Source organism: Pelophylax lessonae, assembly GCF_965119305.1.
Source record: "Pelophylax lessonae genome assembly, chromosome: 10".
Classification (NCBI taxonomy): Eukaryota; Metazoa; Chordata; class Amphibia; order Anura; family Ranidae; genus Pelophylax; species Pelophylax lessonae.
In genome coordinates, this window is record NC_138777.1 from 9601469 (window position 1) to 9622445 (window position 20977).

General features: G+C 45.1%; 1 protein-coding gene across 2 annotated transcripts in view; it reads right to left on the reverse strand.

Annotated features, from left to right (window-relative positions):
- Positions 1 to 20977, reverse strand: part of NELL1 (neural EGFL like 1) — a 1211404-nt gene that overhangs the window by 367874 nt on the left and 822553 nt on the right. For both annotated transcript variants that reach the window (XM_082270280.1, XM_082270281.1), the window contains exon 14: positions 324 to 446. In XM_082270280.1, coding sequence (XP_082126406.1) covers positions 324 to 446 — 123 coding nt within the window. The remainder of the gene's footprint in view (positions 1 to 323; positions 447 to 20977) is intronic.

Sequence of the window (20977 nt, forward strand, 5' to 3'; positions counted from 1 at the left end):
TAAAAAGCTGCAGAAGGCATTTGGCAGGAACTTAGAACCTGCAGCAGGTATTTGGTGGGAATTTAGATGCTGCAGAAGGCATTTGATGGAAAATCAGAAACTTTGACCAGCATTTGGTAGTAATTCAGAAGCTGTGACTGGCATTTGCTATGAATTAAGAAGCTACAGAGAAATTTGGTAGAAATGTAGAAGCTGCGGCAGACATTTGGTAATTTTCAGCCCAGTGCTCCTTGATATAATACTGTGAGAAACCTCAGAATAATTATAATGCGGTAGAATGCCCATGTGCACACTGCCCCATAAGGGTGGTTTTATAGACTTACGTTGACAGACGGTGCCGTTCCCCACATATCCAGGCTTACATGTGCAGCTGTGTCCCTGCACTGAGTTGGTACAGATAGAGTTCTCATCGCAGCTGCTGTGTCCGTTTCCACAATCATCGTGTTCTAGGAAGAGATCAAGGAGAAGAATTTGTGAAGTGCAAATAATCCAGCATGGATCACTCAGACAGATCAGAACCGGCCAATCAGAAGACACAGGGATACTGACTCAGGGTTGGAATAAAAATAATATCACAAGCAACTCAAACTGACGCCATTCACATAAGCCCAAACCTCATAAACAAAGGCCCTGAAGTTTATCCAACATAGAGAAGGGTTAGAACGAGGTTTTATTGTGCCCTCTCTTGGAAGATTAAATCTTATTTTGCCCCTGGAACCATTGTTTTGAAAAAAACAAATATTTTAAGTTGTCACCAACACAGGCATAGAGGGAAATCTTCGAATGGGGACACCTGTTCTCAGGGCCGCTGATAAGGGGGGGGGGGGCACCAGTCCTCCTGTAGGGGGCCCGAGCACACAGGGGGGCCGCAACAGCATGGGTAATCAGTGCGGTTGGATGGAGGGGCAATTATAGTAAGAAGCCCTGTGCGGCTCTCTGCAGCAGCTGAAAGCCAGTTTCTCCCACTCCTGCCAGCTTTCAGATGCTGCAGGGAGAGACAAAGACACAGAGCATCGTTCCTGTAATTGCTTCTCTGACATCGATTTTACTCCCTGTTCTCAGGGCCGCTGATAGGGGGGGGACCACCAGTCCTCCTGTAGGGGGCCCGGTCACACAGGGGGGCTGCACTAGCACTGGGAATCAGTGCAGTTGGATGGAGGGGCAATTACAGTAAGAAGCCCTGTGCGGCTCTCTGCAGCAGCTGAAAGCCAGTTTCTGCCACTCCTGCCAGCTTTCAGATGCTGCAGGGAGAGACACAGACACAGGGCATCATTCCTGTAATTGCTTCTCTGACATCGATCTCCCTCCCTGTTCTGCCTGCTACCTCCCCCCCCCCCCCCGCCCCATCCTGCAGTGCTGCAGGCTTCCCTGTCCTGTAAAAAAAAAAATTGTAAAAAAAAAAAAAATAATAATAATGAAACATTGTAATAAATTCATTTAAAAAAATGTAAAATAAAATATTTGTAAACATTTTTAATTTTTGTTTTTATTTTTTGTTTTACATTTTACTTTTTTTTTTTTTACTGTTCTACATTTTTTAAATGTAAAAAAACAATTAAAAAGGGCTAATTCACACAAGTTCACTGTTATATTTGTGTCCGCTAATAAGATAATAAAAAATATGAGCAGAGTATTTATTACAAAACATGTACCAAATAAAAACCTTATATGGCCCTAAATAAACTTTCTAAATTATTTAGGTAGGACAAAGAGTTGTTCTTATTGACAGCTGCAGTTCTCAGACTAACTATAGGGAACCAATCAGTACGATTTTTGATCATGTGATTGCCATATCAGCCAATTATGGTGATCAGTAGTGGATTTGGTGTCCAGCTTGCAGATGGCACTGCATTTCTCTATTTGTGCACCCACTGTGCACAGAGAAAGAGATACAGTGTTGGAAAGTATACATAGAAAAATACATTTTAAAAAGTTTAACTGAACACAGTCCATTTGTCAGCTATCATTAAAAACTATGGGCAGAGTATTTATTACGAAGCATGTTACCAAATAAAAACCTTATATGCCCTAAATAAACTTTCAAAATTATTTAGTTAGGCTAAAAAGCTGCTCTTATTGACAACTGCAATTCTCAGACTAACAATAGGGAACAAATCAGTACGATTTTTGATCACGTGATTGCCATATCAGACAATTATGGTGATCAGTAGTGGATTTGGTGTCCATCCTGCAGATGGGACTGCATTTCTCTATTTGTGCACAGAGAAAGAGATACAGTGTTGGAAAGTATACATAGAAAAATAAATTTTAAAATGTTTATCTGAACACAGTACATTTGTCAGCTATTAATAAAAAAAATATGAGCAGATTATTTATTACAAAGCATGTTACCAAATAAAAACCTTATATGCCCCTAAATAAACTTTTAAATGATTTAGTTAGGCGAAAATGTTCCTCTTATTGACAGCTGCAGTTCTCAGATTAACAACAGGGAACCAATCAGTACTATTTTTGATCATGTGATTGCCATAACAGCCAATCATTGTGATTACTAATAGTTTTGATGTCCAGCCCCCAGATGGCACTATAACTCTCTGTGTACAACAACAGTGCACAGAGAAAGAGATACAGTGTTGGAAAGTATACATAGAAAAATACGATTTAAAAAAATTTAACTGAACACAGTCCATTCAACAGCTATTAATAAAAACTATGGGCAGAGTATTTATTACAAAACATGTTACCAAATAAAAACCTTATATGGCCCTAAATAAACTTTCTAAATTATTTAGGTAGGACAAAGAGTTGCTCTTATTGACAGCTGCAGTTCTCAGACTAACAATAGGGAACCAATCAGCATGATTTTTGATCATGTGATTGCCATATTAGCCAATTATTGTGATCAGTAGCGGGTTTGGTGTCCAGCCTGCAGATGGCACTGTATTTCTCTATGTGTGCACCCACTGTGCACAGAGAAAGAGATACAGTGTTGGAAAGTATACATAGAAAAATATGATTTAAAAAAAATTAACTGAACACAGTCCATTTGTCAGCTATTAATAAACATGAGCAGAGTATTTATTACAAAGCATGTTACCAAATAAAAACCTTATATGGCCCTAAATAAACTTTCTAAATTATTTAGGTAGGCCAAACAGTTGCTCTTTTTGACAGCTGCAGTTCTCAGACTAACAATAGGGAACCAATCAGTATGATTTTTGATCACGTGATTGCCATATCAGCCAATTATGGTGATCTCAGTCGCAGATTTGGTGTCCAGCTTGCAGATGGCACTGCTTTTCTCTATTTGTGCACCCACTGTGCACAGAGAAAGAGATACAGTGTTAAGAAGTATCACAATGTATAAAAATACATTTTAAAAAGTTAAAAAGTTTTAACTGAACACAATTATACATAAAATAAACAATACATTGTTCAAATGTTTTCTCATTTATCAGTTAATAATGAAAGCTATAAGCAGGGTATTTATTAGGAACAGCGCCACCTTTGCAGGGAGGCCACACTACACCTGCTTACAGGTAGGCTAATTAGTCATAGAGTTGTTGTAAAGTTAATGGGTGCTAAATTTGGTCTGGTCATCTACATATCGCTGGCATCTGGTCATGAAGGAGTTAGGCCAACACAGGGATGGAATTAATTTTTGGTTCTTCCTAATGATTAATTTATAGTGCTTGGTTATCCTGACTTCCTGTCTGACATTTAATCAAAGCATGCTAGAACTGCAGAACTGTTGACTTTCTGTTGACTTTTGCAGAACTGTTGACTTTGACTGCTAATGACTCAGCAATGGTAACATGACTTAAAAAAAAAAAAAATAGAGCAAAAACAATGTCTCCATTGTGTCAACATTCTCTAGAACACTCCTGGATGGCATGTGATGGGAATCACTTTAAGGGGCTAAACGATAAAGAAATAAAAGGATAGCGAACTGAGAATTTCATCGCCGAGGCTCTAACCCAGAAGCGCGGCCACAAATTTGGATCTTGCACATAATTTCCCCATAAAAGTTATTTGTAAACAAAGTAATACAGTATAATTATACTGATGACATTACGCCGTGGAACACACTAGACAATAATCACATTTAATGGCATCTGGGCTACTCTTCTCTTTACTGCTCGCTGAAAATTTTTATGGAGTAGTTTTGGCACAAATGTTTTCTCTTAGTCCAGAACGGGTTACTATCCGCCATTAAACGGGAACTGCCTAATTTATTTCCGCTGCATTATTATCTATTAACAAACACCGGCGCTGCAGGAATAAAGAGAGAGACTTCATCAAATTACATTGTAATTGCCTAAAGGACATGCTTTAAAGCTGAAGTTTAGTTTACATAGATTTCACCTTTCTTGGTCCCTCCCTCCCCCCCTCCGCAATATTCTAATGAATTTTTCAAATGCAATGTTTACATCTCTATTACATACCTTATTTTAGTCCCAGTGATGTCATCACTGGGTCTTTTTGCTTCTCTATGTATTGCAGGCAGATTATGGCTGGTGGGAGGGGCCAGCTGTGTGCCGTACATAGCTTCCTGATCACATCACAGCATCCTGCCTCAGTAGTCCTCTCAAGAGCCCTCAGTCCTGATACAAGCAGTGCACTAGCTCTTGGGAGGAGTTATGCAAATACCAAATACCAGTGGCGGCTGGTGCTTAGTAATTCGGGGGGGGGGGGTTGGACGGCAAACCAATGCGCCCCTCTCCCCGGTCGGTCAGTCAGTTGGCAGGCGGCAGTTCCCCCCCCCCCCTCAACAGTCTGCCTCCTTACCTCCTTACCTCCTCCTTCCTCCTTCCTCCTGTCCAAGCAGAGGAGTTCTGGATGGCTAAGCCGCTGTCCCTCTCCTCCAGCCATGTCTCTTCTGCCTCTTCCTGGCCACTGGTCAGTAAGATCGCTTCTCCTTTTGGCCAATCGGGAAAGGGGTCTCACAACCCTCTTCCTGATTGGCTGGGAGGAGAGTCAGTGTGACAATAGCGAATATTCATTTGCTATTGACACACAACTGGGTGGGCTCAGGGCGCAGTGCTCTGCGCCCGAGCCCTCCCTTTTTTGAAGCCTATTAGAGGCTCTGGCTCTAATCACGTGCTTAGAAAAAAAATCCCTATTGGAATCCATGCGTCTGGTGCCCTGCATGTAGATTAGGGGGCCCGTTGCAAAAATGGGGTGGCGGTGCCCCTGCGCCCCCAATGGACGTGCTGCCCCTGTCAAATACCTTGATGGTCCAGAGATACCAGATGCCATTGGTCTCCGTGACTGAACTCTTCACTGATTCTCATCCTACCTATCCCAACACAGCCTACAACTCTACTACCTCCTCTCCTCTTTCTTTCTCTGCTGGGGTCCCCCAAGGTTCTGTTCTTGGACCGCTCCTTATCTCAATATACACCTCCTCCCTGGATCAGCTGATTGGCTTCCATGACTTTCAATATCATCTCTACGCAGATGACACCCAAATCTATTTCTCCACCCCTCGGCTCACTCCATCAATCTCCTCACGCATCACCAACTTACTAAGAGACAGATCAGCCTGCATGTCACATCACTTTCTAAAACTCAACACATTCAAAACCGAACTCATGATATTTCCTCCCCCACGTTCTTCTTCTCCATCTCAACTATCAACCCGTCCCCCATGCCAAAGTCCTAGGTGTAATCCTGGACTCTTTCGGCCACACATCCAGTCACTGTCCAAACCTTGCCACCTCAATCTCCGCAACATCTCCAAAATAGGCCCTTTCCTAACCAACAACACCACAAAGCTTCTAATCCACTCCCTGGTCATCTCTTGTCTTGGTTACTGGATTCCCTTCTCATTGGCTTACCTTTAAAAAGGCTATCCTTCAGTCCATCATGAATGCTGCTGCCAGGCTCATCCACCTTACAAACCACTCTGTGTCTGCTACTTCTCTTTGCCAATCCCTCCACTGGCTGCCACTCAACCAAGAAATTAAATTTTTAAGTTACTGACCATAACTTACAAAGCCATCCATAACTTGGCGCCCAGCTACATCACTAATCTGGTCTCAAAATACCAACCAACTCGTTCTCTTTGCTCCTCACAGGACCTCCTGCTCACTAGCTCCCTTGTCACCTAATTCCCATGCTGGCCTCCAGGACTTCTCCCGGGCCTCTCCCATCCTCTGGAATGCTCTACCCCAATCTGTCCGACTATCTCCTACTTTGTCCACTTTTAGACGATCCCTAAAAACACATCTCTTCAGAGAAACCTATCTGGCAACCAACTAACAACTGCACTTTTATTTTCTCCATCAGCCCATCCCCAACAGTTATTACCTTCTTGTATCCCTTGACTCTTCCTCTAAGATTGTAGCAGGACATTTCTTCCTCAGGGATCTAGCAGGTATAAATGTATTATATAAAATGTGCAACTAGCCAGCTGAGTCAAAACCAGAAAATACAATGTCTTGTCAACTTTCTGTCAACTGCAGACCACCCAACACCACTCCGGAGGGAACAGCATGCATCCACTGAGGCACCTGGAGCTGCACCCTATAGCAGTATATCGGTGTGTCTCAAATATAGCAGCATATGAAATTCTGTCAATCTGCCTCATCTACAACAGCACAGGGCAAAAGTCTCCTCCCATAAACGAAGAAGGAAAGGGGGCCTATTCTTTTTTATATATGGAATTGTAATAAAGTTGTTGTATGCTTTTACTATACTGTTGTTGATTATTTGCATAAAGTGCCTTCAAAATCCCATGGGAATGTATCAACGAATACACTTGAATGCATATTTTGAGATTTTGGTGACCATTTTGGCACAACAAATACTGGCACTCCATTGCATCAGCACAATACCGCAATGGTGTAAACAGACGACAAATAGGATTTCCGAGCACCGGGTGGAACTTCCATTAGGTCTGTGAGAAGCTTTCTACACTTTGCTACATCAGGTTTTCTGTATTTAAGAGACTGCAATGGGGCAACAGTACGGGGTGTAAGAGAAAGGAACCATGGAACCAAACCACAGCGCACAATACTGGCCTAATGACCCTGCTCCAAAGGACAGTTGAGGAAGAAGCTTGACAGCTTCGAAATACTGTATGTCCCTGTGTCTACTGCGTATGGGTGAAGAAGTGACATTGGAGTTTCTCTTCTGGATTTGAGTTCCAGCTCAGCGTTTCAGCGGCAGCGGCATTTTCTATCATGTCACACTTCATCCCCAGTCGTTGGCCAAGGCTGGGGGTTCCGCTGGTTATCTCCTGACGATTCCCGGTCTTCCCATCACTCATGACACCATGCTCAGCACATGCTTTGTTTGCTGTTGAATTTTTATTTATCCATTACCCAGTTCTGGACCGGAAGGATTTTCCCCCTTAACCTCCCTGGCGGTATGATTATGTCAGGAATTACATACCAAAAGCGGTATAATTGTTTTCATGGAAATTTGGCGTTATGTATTATAGGCCTACAATTCTTAGTAATTACTGACTTAAACCTGACCAAAACAAGAATCTAGTAGACATCCCAGATGTGATAAATTTGAAACACAAACACGTGAATTATAATCGAATCAATAATATAATTTTACTATTTAATATATAATATATATAATAAAATTATATTATTGATTAGATTATAATTCATGCATTATATATTATAGATATATGTGTGTGTGTATATATATATATATATAACGCATGAATTATAATTGAATCAATAATATAATTTTATATATATATATATAATACAAAATGTGTTTTGTGCAACGTTTTTTTTTTTTTTTTTTTTTAATTTCCCTCCCTAGTTCCGCTCCCATGCAGCATTGCTGCTGCAGGGAACGGAACTAGGAAGTGATCAGACCGACGGAGGACGGAGGAGCGGCGGGACTCTCGGCTGGCGATCTCAGCAATGAGAGATCATCGCTGGATCGCCAGGATAAGGTAAGAGAACACCGCTGCGCTCTCTGCAATCCACCCCGAGCGTGACTCGGGGCTACCGCTCCTGATATGAAAAACCAACCCCGAGTCACGCTCGGGATTACCGCCTAAGAGGTTAATGACCATTCAATTTTTTTCCGATTCGGCACTGCGTTATTTTAACGGACAATTGCGCAGTCGTGAAACGCTGTACCCAAATAAAATTGATGTCCTTTTTTTCCCCACAAACAGAGCTTTCTTTTGGTGGTATTTGATCACCTGTGTGATTTATTTTTTATTTTTTGTGCTATGAACAAAAAAGAGCGACAATTCTGAAAAAAAAATTTTTTCACATTCTACTATATAACATTAAAAAACCAACAAAAAAAAAAAAACAAAAAAAAAATTTAAAATCAAAAGTTTTCATCCCTTCAGGCCAACTTGTATTCTGCTACATATTTTTGGCAAAAAAATTGATTGATTCTTGATTGGTTTGCGTAAAAAGTTATCGCATCCATGAACTAGGAGAAAGATTGATGTCAATATATATATATTTATTTTTTTACTATTAATGGCAGCGATCTGCGATTTTTAGCGGGACTGCGACATTGCGGCGGACAGATCGGACCCCTAACTGACATTTTTGACACTTTTGGGGGTACCAGTGACATTACTACAGTAATCAGTGCTAGAAATATGCACTGTTATTGTAATAATGATACTGGCAGGGAAGGGGTTAACCTAGGGGGTTGATCAAAGGGTTAAGGGTGAGCCTAGGGGGGGTGTTTTCTAACTGTGGGGGGAGGGACTTGTGAAATGATCATAGAGACCTGTGTTCCTATATAGAAGGATCACAGGCGCTCTGTGATCATTCCAGAGAGAAGAACGGTCGGCTGTGTTTACAACAGCTGGTCGGTGTTCTCTCTCAGCGGGGAGCAATCGTGGGTGTCTGGCGGCAATCGTGGGTGCCGGTCCCATGGATTGGCATCCCCGCTGCCTAGTGGGGGCACGTGCTCACCCCCCCAGCATCACTCCCGCAAAACCGACGTCGCTACACGCAGCTGGACCAGCCTGCTGCAGTATAATTGCGGCGGGCGGTTGTCTTTTATCACATGCTGTAAAATGGGGTTTGCACCTTTTTGGGGGGGTTTTTTTTGAGTGTTTAGGTATACCTGTCTTGCGTCATAACCAGGTGTTCCCAGATCATCAGAAGACAACCATTAGGAAATTGGGCAGACTGGTGATCACAGTAATCTGTAGAGTCAGGAGTTCTAGATACTAAACAACCAAATCATTCATGGCAGGGAGATGCAAAAACCAATGAATGAATTGGTTCAGTGGAGGTGGAAGACTACTTTAAAGAGCAGCCACAGACGGGTTAATGGCGGACTTCTGTGTACCGCGGACGGGCACAATGTATTACAGCGTGTTGTGGGGGTTGGGGGAAGTTTAAATCTGAGTTCTGGCAGAGTTCTCGATACGTTATGATGCAAGGCGGCATTCTGATATACCATCCAATAAAACCACAACTCTCCAACTGTTCTCCGCGGCTCAGAGCTGCTCCTGTTTATGAAAGCATAAAATTCAAAGTTTTCTCACTCGATGATAAAAATGCCACTCGCTACGGCGATGGAGGGAGAATGTGCAGCCGAAAAACACTCATACTACAAAACAGAAGCACAGCGCCGGCCTTTTTACAGCCATTTAAAGGGACACTCCAACCACAACTGATATCTGAATTATTGGTAGAGCCTGGGGCATCCATATATTTTAGGTACTAAACTGTTCCATCTTTTTTTCAGATTTCTGTTTTCAGATTACAGCCTGTTGGTTCTGCACTCCAGTAATCTCCTTTACAGCAGCAATCTGACTGGGAGAGGGAGGGACAGAACCAGTGCCATCATAAAGAGGAAGTCAACCCTCCTCTGTAACTTGTACCTATAGGTAGGCCTATGATAAGTCTTACTGTACTGTACTTACTGTACTATAGGTACTGTAAATATCTCCTAAACATGTACCGTTTAGAAGATATTTACTTTGCATGCAGCCAGTGACATCACTGGCGCATGCGCTCTGAAGGAACAGGCGCTCGTGCCGTTCCTTCAGAGCCCTGTGCCGTGAACGTTGGCTCCCACGTCATCGCGACTCCAGCCAATCAGATGGCCGGATGCCGCAAACCCGGAAGCAGGGCTACCGAACATGTCATCCTTGAGTACCTTGAGCAGAGCTTAACTCTGGATTGGGGTCAGGGGGAGGATGTCAGAGGGAGATAAGGAGGGGGGCCGAGTTGCTGCACCAAGAGCCTCTGGTTTGTACTTGAAAGTTGCCAGTCAGCCCCTAAATACAATTCAATACAAGAGGGTTAGGCGGGCCCTGCTCATAAAAGCTTACAATTTAAAGTAGAACAAAAAGGTAATAACTCCCCTGGCCAGCCCCAACCGAGCTGTCCCAGCTCCCATAAACCACCCCCTGCTGACCAGGTTTAAAACCCAGATTCAGCCGGTGAGTAAAGAGCACCTGGAGCAGGGCTTCAGCCTGGAAAGGGGGTCAGGAGGAGGCCGGGAAGAGGGAGAGTGGGAGGGGGGCTGAGTCGCTGCACCATGGGCCTCAGGTCTGTACTTGCCCCCTGGGCCGAAAGTTGCCAGTCAGCCTTGCATGGCCTTGACCATGCTGTATTGGTTTGAGGCAGTGAAGAACAGAAGTTAGTAGGGATGCCTGGATTAGGAAATTAACTAAATACATTAGTAATTTTAGTTTTTGGCAGGCAAGACACATACGGTATGTATTTAAATTGTGTAATTTGCTGTTTGCCTACACTTGAAACCATGGAATCAGTATGACAGGTAAGCACTTCATTTTTGCATTTGCTCTAAAATAGAGGCCATTGCAACGGATGTTAGCTAAAAATTTACATAAAACGGCAAGTGCTTCCAGTTCCCAGGCTGTCAAGGCCCCACCCATGAACACTCATTCATGCCACCTCCCTCAATATATTATTTCCTCCTGGATACATTATTTGGTCTTTGATAATTTCCTCCTAGATACATGATGAGTTCCTCCTTGATACTTTGTTTCCCCCTGGATACATTAATTCCTCCTGGATATATTATTTCCTCCTAGATTATGTACTCTTCAATAAATTATTTCTTTCTCAATACAGTACATTATTTCATCCTGAATATATTACTTCCTCCTCAGTACATTATTTCATTTGTGATACATTATTCCATACATTATATTTTACTCAATATATTATTTCTTCCATTATACATAAATTCCTCCAGGATACATAATTTCCTCATGGTTACATTATTTCCTCCTGGATATATTATTTCCTCATGGATATAGTAATTCATCCTGGATACATTACTTCCTCCTCAACATATTATTTCACTTTTGATACAATATTTCATACATTATTTCCTTCTCTGTACATAATTACCTCCTGGATAGATAAAATCCTCCTGAATACATCATTTCCTCCTTAATACATAGTTTCCTCCTTGATATATTATATCCTCTTTGATACATTATTTCCTTCTTAATACATTATTTCCTCTTTAATACATTATTTCCTCTTTGATAAATTATGTTCTCCTTAAAGCGGCTCTTCAGTCATTTTTCATCTTTCCATCTATTAATTCTTCTGCCCTTGTTGTTTTAACTTTGGATAGTAAAACATTTTTCTTTCTGCCAGTAAATACCTTATACAGCCCACTTCCAATTTCTTGTCTGGTAATTAGCCTAGGCAAATGACATCATGCACAGCTCTCTCTCTCTCTCTCATAAGTGTTTGTTAGCAAGGGAGGAGGAGTGAGTCATAGGAGAACCAAGGAGAGCTGCAGAGCTGGAGGGGCAGGGGAGGACTGGGCCAGGGGGCAGGGGGCCAATTGCCTCCTGGGCCGCTCTAATACCCCATAAAAAGGCTGCACCGCTTCTGCCACAGACATGCCTAAAGGATTCCTGGTGAAGAGAAGTAAAAAGTCCCTGCCACTGACCTACTGAGTGCGGGATGAAGACAAGGACAGAGAGCAGACCCCCCCCCCCCCAGCATGGATGGTGTAAACTGTGTCTGAGCAGAAGCCGGTTCCAAGCCCCACTGGAGACTCTCCTCTCCCGGCCAGCCCCAACCGAGCTGTCCCAGCTCCCCCCAACTGCCCCCTGCTGGCCAGGTTGGGAACCCGGATTCAGCCGGTGAGTAGAAAGTACCTGGAGCAGGACTTAAGACTGGAATGGGGGTCAGGAGGTGGACGGGAAGAGGGACAGTGGGAGGGGGGCTGAGTCGCTGCACCATGGGCCTCTGGTTTGTACTTGCCCCCTGGGCTGAAAGTTCCCAGTCAGCCCCTGTGGAGGGGGCTGGATGAGGGACAACAGGAGACTGGATAAAGGTCGGGTATGGATTTTTTTTTGGGGGGGGCATGCCTTTTTTTTAATTTTGTCATGGAATTCCCCATAAAATCCATACCCGACCTTAAGGGTCTGGTTGAAGAGGGCTGTTCTAGAGCTTTCACTAGGAGCTTTCTTCCATTACCTGAATTTCCCTAGGAAAACAAGTCTTTCCCAAAAAGCTTCATTGAGATAACTTCAAGAACTTTGACCTATTTTAAGGAACGATCCCTTGTCCTGTCAGGCCTAAGGATGGAGATACCAATGTGGGGTAAAGACATTTGCATCCCTTGTCATATGAACCATCATCAGCAGTTTTGGGGGACCTCTTGTTGAAGATGTTTTTGAAATTACCCATTTCTTGAAGACAAAAGATGAATTTAAATAACAAAGAAAAAAAAAAAACAATTTCAAGAACAACTTTCCATGAGACGTGTAATTATCTGTAATCGCAGTCTGCTCCATGTTAAATGGATAAGTTGATAGAACAGTTAGGACGATAATGAAAGATTGCTTGAGCTTCACACGGAGGAAAATGGAAAATCTGACAAGTTTGTCCCATATCTTCGGCATTAGGAGTCGGCGAACCGTGGCGGGACGAATGATTGTTTATCATGATGAAAAAAGTCTGCGTGCTGCCACTATTGAAATGAGCTGTCTCCAATCGTTTGTCAAGTAGCAAAAAAGCAGTAATTACCAATGTACCGAAATCTGTTCCATTTAGTTTTATAGATGTTCCTATTGCCAGACTGGGAGAGGGTCTCAGGCGGGACTGCAGCCTCTTGCCAGTCACTGTGTGCTGCACATCTCTCTGAGTTTCCCCTACAGCCTGCAAAGGAGTTGGTGAATCTTTTATATCTGAACTATTAGGGGGTAAACAAAAATAAGCACAAATTTGGGCTCTGTCCCCTTCCCCCCTAGGACTCCCGCAGGTAAGTTATGCTTTTCTTTTTATCTATTGTGTCTGATTATTTTATCATTCTTTTATCAGTTTTTGCAAAGCAGTCGTTGTCAGAGGTGAAAACAAAGTGCAAGAACCGCATTATACTTATGCATCCCATTCACACTTACTGGAGGAAAATTGTTCTGTTGGTGCGATAGATCTTAGCACCGAGATCACAAAACAATCGTTCTTGGCACAAGGCTTTCAGCGAGCACAACAAATCATGGCAAAACTTTTCTTTACTGCCTCTAACTTCTTACCTCTTCCCAAATGTTAACCTTCCCCATGCTGGAGTCTAAACACTTAACCCTTCCCCACTGAGTGCTAACACTAACCCTTCCCCCAACTGAGTGCTAACACTAACCCTCCTTCTACTGTGCCCTAACACTAACCCTCTTTCTACTGTGCCCTAACATTAACCCTTCCCTCAGCTGAGTCCTAACACTAACCCTTCCCCCTGCTGAGTCCTAACATTAACCCTCCTCCTACTGAGTCCTAGCACTAACCCTTCCCACTGCTGAGTCCTAACATTAACCCTCCTCCTACTGAGTCCTAGCACTAACCCTTCCCAACTGAGTGCTAACACTAACCCTGCTCCTACTGTGCCCTAACACTAACCCTTCCCCCTACTAGAGTCTAAACACTTAACCATCCTCCTACTGTGCCCTAACACTAACCCTTCCCCCTGCTGAATCCTAACACTAACACTCCTCCTACTGTGCCCTAACACTTACCCTTCTCCCAGCTGAGTCCTAACACTAACCCTTCCCCCTGCTGAGCCCTAACACTAACCCTTCCCCCTGCTGAGCCCTAACACTAACCTTCCCCCTACTGTGCCCTAACACTAACCCTTCCCCCTGCTGAGCCCTAACACTAACCCTGCTCCTACTGTGCCCTAACACTAACCCTTCTCCCAGCTGAGTCCTAACACTAACCCTTCCCCCTGCTGAGTCCTAACACTAACCCTTCCCCCTGCTGAGTCCTAACACTAACCCTTCCCCCTGCTGAGCCCTAACACTAACCCTTCCCCCTGCTGAGCCCTAACACTAACCCTTCCCCCTGCTGAGCCCTAACACTAACCCTCCCCCTACTGTGCCCTAACACTAACCCTTCCCCCTGCTGAGCCCTAACACTAACCCTTCCCCCTGCTGAGTCCTAACACTAACCCTTCCCCCTGCTGAGTCCTAACACTAACCCTTCCCCCTGCTGAGTCCTAACACTAACCCTTCCCCCTGCTGAGTCCTAACACTAACCCTTCCCCCTGCTGAGCCCTAACACTAACCCTTCCCACTGCTGAGCCCTAACACTAACTTTCCTCCTACTATGTCTCTCAGCTGAGTCCTAACACTAACCCTTCCCCCCGCTGAGCCCTAACACTAACCCTCCTCCTACTGTGCCCTAACACTAACCCTTCCCCCCGCTGAGCCCTAACACTAACCCTCCTCCTACTGTGCCCTAACACTAACCCTTCCCCCTGCTGAGCCCTAACACTAACCCTGCTTCTACTGTGCCCTAACACTAACCCTTCTCCCAGCTGAGTCCTAACACTTAGGCTCCATGTACACGGGACGCTGGAAATGGCCGTTTAGGAGCAGTTGGGCGTTTTTTTCAGAAGCCCCTGAACCCATCTACATTTTATCTTATCTGTCCATGTACACCAGGTCGTTTACAGTCATTTGCAGGCAGTTGCGTTCAGGGACTTATTTTAGAATGCAATTATTTGCGTTCGAACGTGTGTTTCCTGGCGTTTCAAACGCACAAACGCATCCGAACGCGTCCGAACGCGTCTGAACGCGATGACCCGCATTTAGCGTTCGCGTTTTTCCATTTTAAAGGGGAATCATTTTTTTGACCTCTAGGAACTCTTCTAAACGCAAACACTCGCAAACGCCACTAAACGCCCGCTAAACGCCCGCTAAACGCGGGTACAAACGCGACCGAACGGACGTTTCAAACATCCTAAAAATTCCAGCATTCAAAGGGACTTTTAACAACGTCCCGTGTACATGGAGCCTAACCCTTCCCCCTGCTGAGTCCTAACACTAACCCTTCCCCCTGCTGAGTCCTAACACTAACCCTTCCCCCTGCTGAGTCCTAACACTAACCCTTCCCCCTGCTGAGCCCTAACACTAACCCTCCTCCTACTGTGCCCTAACACTAACCCTTCCCCCTGCTGAGCCCTAACACTAACTTTCCTCCTACTGTGTCCTAACACTAACCCTTTCCCCAGCTGGTTCCTAACACTAACCCTCCTCCTACTGTGCCCTATCACTTAACCCTTCCCCAATTGAACCCTAACAGTTAACTCTGCTCTACCTGAGCCCTAAAACTTAACATTCTCCCTACTTGAGCCCTAAAACATAATCCTCTCCCTACCTGAGCCCTAACGCCTAAATCTCCCTAAACCCTAATGCTTAATGCCCCCCCCACCTACCTGAGCCCAAGCACTTACACCCTTCCCACTACTTGAGCCCTATCACTTAACCTTCTTCCTACCTGAACCCTAACTCTAACCCTTCCCCAACTGATCCCTAACATTAACACTCCCCCAACTGGGTGCTAACACTAACACTTCCCCAACTGAGCCCTAACACCAACCCTCCCCCAACTGAGCCCTAACACTAACCTTCCCCCAACTGAGTCCTAACACTAACCCTGACCCAACTAAACCTATAACACTAAACCTCCCCCTACTGGGCCCTAACAGTTATTTCTTTTTTTTTTTTCTAACAGTTATTTCTGCTCCTTTCTGAGCTCGGTCAGTTGAACCTCTCTCTAGTTGAGCCCTAAAACCTAACCTTCCCCCCACCTGAGCCAAACTCTTAATGCCCCCCTACTTGATCCCTAACACTTAACTTTCTTCCTACCTAGACCCTATCACTTAACCCTTCTTCAATTGAGCCCTAACACTAAACCTCCCCCTACTGAGCCTTAACAGTTAACTCTGCTCTACCTAAGCCCTAGCGTTTCACCCTCCCTCTACCTGAGCCCTAATGCCTAACCCTCCCTCTACCTGAGCCCCAATGCCTAACCCTCCCTCTACTTGAGCCCTATTGCCTAACCCTCCCTCTACCTGAGCCCTAATGCCTAACCCTCCCTCTCCCCCTACTTGCGCCCTAATGCCTAACCCTCCCTCTACCTGAGCCCTATTGCCTAACCCTCGGCGAACCGAGGCCCTAACACTAACCTTCCCCCTACTGTGCCCTAACACTAACCCTTCCCCCTGCTGAGCCCTAACACTAACCCTGCTCCTACTGTGCCCTAACACTAACCCTTCTCCCAGCTGAGTCCTAACACTAACCCTTCCCCCTGCTGAGTCCTAACACTAACCCTTCCCCCTGCTGAGTCCTAACACTAACCCTTCCCCCTGCTGAGCCCTAACACTAACCCTTCCCCCTGCTGAGCCCTAACACTAACCCTTCCCCCTGCTGAGCCCTAACACTAACCCTTCCCCCTGCTGAGCCCTAACACTAACCCTCCCCCTACTGTGCCCTAACACTAACCCTCCCCCTACTGTGCCCTAACACTAACCCTTCCCCCTGCTGAGTCCTAACACTAACCCTTCCCCCTGCTGAGTCCTAACACTAACCCTTCCCCCTGCTGAGTCCTAACACTAACCCTTCCCCCTGCTGAGTCCTAACACTAACCCTTCCCCCTGCTGAGCCCTAACACTAACTTTCCTCCTACTATGTCTCTCAGCTGAGTCCTAACACTAACCCTCCACCTACTGTGCCCTAACACTAACCCTTCCCCCCGCTGAGCCCTAACACTAACCCTCCTCCTACTGTGCCCTAACACTAACCCTTCCCCCCGCTGAGCCCTAACACTAACCCTCCTCCTACTGTGCCCTAACACTAACCCTTCTCCCAGCTGAGTCCTAACACTTAGGCTCCATGTACACGGGACGCTGGAAATGGCCGTTTAGGAGCAGTTGGGCGTTTTTTTCAGAAGCCCCTGAACCCATCTACATTTTATCTTATCTGTCCATGTACACCAGGTCGTTTACAGTCATTTGCAGGCAGTTGCGTTCAGGGACTTATTTTAGAATGCAATTATTTGCGTTCGAACGTGTGTTTCCTGGCGTTTCAAACGCACAAACGCATCCGAACGCGTCCGAACGCGTCTGAACGCGATGACCCGCATTTAGCGTTCGCGTTTTTCCATTTTAAAGGGGAATCATTTTTTTGACCTCTAGGAACTCTTCTAAACGCAAACACTCGCAAACGCCGCTAAACGCCCGCTAAACGCCCGCTAAACGCGGGTACAAACGCGACCGAACGGACGTTTCAAACATCCTAAAAATTCCAGCATTCAAAGGGACTTTTAACAACGTCCCGTGTACATGGAGCCTAACCCTTCCCCCTGCTGAGTCCTAACACTAACCCTTCCCCCTGCTGAGTCCTAACACTAACCCTTCCCCCTGCTGAGCCCTAACACTAACCCTCCTCCTACTGTGCCCTAACACTAACCCTTCCCCCTGCTGAGCCCTAACACTAACTTTCCTCCTACTGTGTCCTAACACTAACCCTTTCCCCAGCTGGTTCCTAACACTAACCCTCCTCCTACTGTGCCCTATCACTTAACCCTTCCCCAATTGAACCCTAACAGTTAACTCTGCTCTACCTGAGCCCTAAAACTTAACATTCTCCCTACTTGAGCCCTAAAACATAATCCTCTCCCTACCTGAGCCCTAACGCCTAAATCTCCCTAAACCCTAATGCTTAATGCCCCCCCACCTACCTGAGCCCAAGCACTTACACCCTTCCCACTACTTGAGCCCTATCACTTAACCCTCTTCCTACCTGAACCCTAACTCTAACCCTTCCCCAACTGATCCCTAACATTAACACTCCCCCAACTGGGTGCTAACACTAACACTTCCCCAACTGAGCCCTAACACCAACCCTCCCCCAACTGAGCCCTAACACTAACCTTCCCCCAACTGAGTCCTAACACTAACCCTGACCCAACTAAACCTATAACACTAAACCTCCCCCTACTGGGCCCTAACAGTTATTTCTTTTTTTTTTTTCTAACAGTTATTTCTGCTCCTTTCTGAGCTCGGTCAGTTGAACCTCTCTCTAGTTGAGCCCTAAAACCTAACCTTCCCCCCACCTGAGCCAAACTCTTAATGCCCCCCTACTTGATCCCTAACACTTAACTTTCTTCCTACCTAGACCCTATCACTTAACCCTTCTTCAATTGAGCCCTAACACTAAACCTCCCCCTACTGAGCCTTAACAGTTAACTCTGCTCTACCTAAGCCCTAGCGTTTCACCCTCCCTCTACCTGAGCCCTAATGCCTAACCCTCCCTCTACCTGAGCCCTAATGCCTAACCCTCCCTCTACCTGAGCCCCAATGCCTAACCCTCCCTCTACTTGAGCCCTATTGCCTAACCCTCCCTCTACCTGAGCCCTAATGCCTAACCCTCCCTCTCCCCCTACTTGCGCCCTAATGCCTAACCCTCCCTCTACCTGAGCCCTATTGCCTAACCCTCCCTCTACTTGAGCCCTAATGCCTAACCTCCTCCTTATCTAGGTCCTAACATTTACCCCCCCCCCCCTTACCTGAACCCTAATGCCTAACTCTCCCTCTACCTGAGCCCTAATGCCTAACCCCCTCCTTATCTAGGTCCTAACATTTACCCCCCCCCCCTTACCTGAACCCTAAGGCCTAACCCTCCCTATACTTGAGCCCTAATGCCTAACCCTCCATCTACCTGAGCCCTAATGCCTAACCCCCTCCTTATATAGGCCCTAACATTTACCCCCCTTACCTGAGCCCTATCACTAAACAATCCCCCCCACTTGAGCCCCAAAACTTAACCCTCCCCTTATCTGAGTCCCAGTACTTACCACCCCCTATCTTAGTCCTATCACTAAATCCTCCCCTTAAAGAAGCCCTATCGCTTAACGCTTCCACTACCTTAGGCTTAACCCTCTCCCTACTTAATATTTAATTTAAAATGAATGCTTACAGCAAAACTAAACACTTTCAATCAAAATGAACTATTGTTAATCCTTATGCTGCTAACATTAGTAAATATAAAAGAAGTAAAAATAATTTACTTCTTTTAAACATTTAATTTTTTTTTATTTTTTCATTGACTTCCTGGTTTCTGCTCTAGACCAAAATGATGTCATATATCCCAGGAGTCTTCATGGGAGGAGGGGAGGAGGGGATATCTTAGCTAAGCACACCCTCCTGCCTGCATGCCTGAGCTAAGGGCAGATGGTATCCAAGAAGTAAATGCTATAATATTTGCTAGGTAACATATCATGTATTTTTTCTCAGGTTCTCATTAGCATCATCCCATAAATATATTGGTAAATTTGGGAAGTAAAAATGTTGGGACTTTAAATATGCCAAATGAGAACATAAATAGAATCTATAGTGCTTTTTTAAAAAATATATATATATAATGTTATTGTTACATATATAAAAAAAATGTAAACAACATTTTCTTAAAAAGCTTTTGTACAAAGGAATCTTTCAACTGTCCAGAGCTATAATAGTGTTATAGGCCACCATGTCCTTAACAACCGATGACTCAGCTGTCAGCAGGCTTTCCCCCTGACAGATGAATATAAACAGAATTGGCAGCAAATAAAAATTCTGAAAAAAAAAGTGTCCTTAACAACCAATGACTTATCAGCTGTCAGCGGGCTTCTGCACTGACGATGAATTTAAACAGGATTACTGGCAAATAAAAATTCAGAAAAGAAAAACAGAACGGGGATCCCCCCCCCCCAATCCATACCAGGGCTTATCCAAGCATGTAGCCCTGCAGGCCAGAAAAATGGGGAAGGAGGCATGGGGGGGGGGGTGTTCTTTGGGGTAGGGGACAAGGGTCTCTTCCCCCCAACCCTGGCCCGGTGGTTGTGGGGGTGACTTATCAGAATATGAAAGCCCCCTTTTAAAAGGGGGCCCCAGCCCACCCCCATGTGAATAAGTATGGGTTACCAAATAAAAAATTCACCAAATAAAAAAAAATTCAAAGGTAAAAAAACACAACACCAAGCTCTGCCCCCCCCCTCCAAAGCACCCCCCATGTTGAGGGTAAGTGGCCTGGTATTGTTCATGAGGGGGGGGGTGCATGTTCACCCCCCCCCTTCCTAGCCTGGCAGGCTGTAGGCTAGGATAAGAGTTGGGGTATGGATTTATTTTATTACATTGTGGCATGGAGTCCCCGTTAAAATCCATACCAGACCCAAAGGGCCTGGTATAGATGGGGGGGGGGGGGGGATCCCCACACAGTTTTTTTTTCCAGAATTGTTATTTTCTGCCAATTCTGTTTACATTCATCTGTCATCGGGAAAGCCCGCTGACAGCTGAGACTTTGGTTGTTAAGGACGCGGTGGCCGGCTTCCCAGACCCACTCCTTAACAACCAGCTATTGTTGACACAGAATTTGAATCAGTTGATTATTTTTCAGAATTTTTATTTGCTGCCAATTCTGTTTACATTCATTTGTTAGTGGGAAAGCCTGCTTACAACTGAGACAACGGTTGTTAAGGACACGGTGGCTGATTTCCCAGACCCGCTCCTTAACAACCAGCTATTCTTGACACAGAATTAGAATCAGTCAATTATTTTTCAGAATTGTTATTTTCTGCCAATTCTGTTTACATTCATCTGTCAGCGGGAAAGCCCGCTGACAGCTGAGACATCGGTTGTTAAGGACACGGCGGCCGGCTTCCCAGACCTGCTCTTTAACCACTTAAGCCCCGGAAGATTTTACCCCCATTCCGACCAGGGGGTATTTTGCGATTCGGCACTGCGTGAC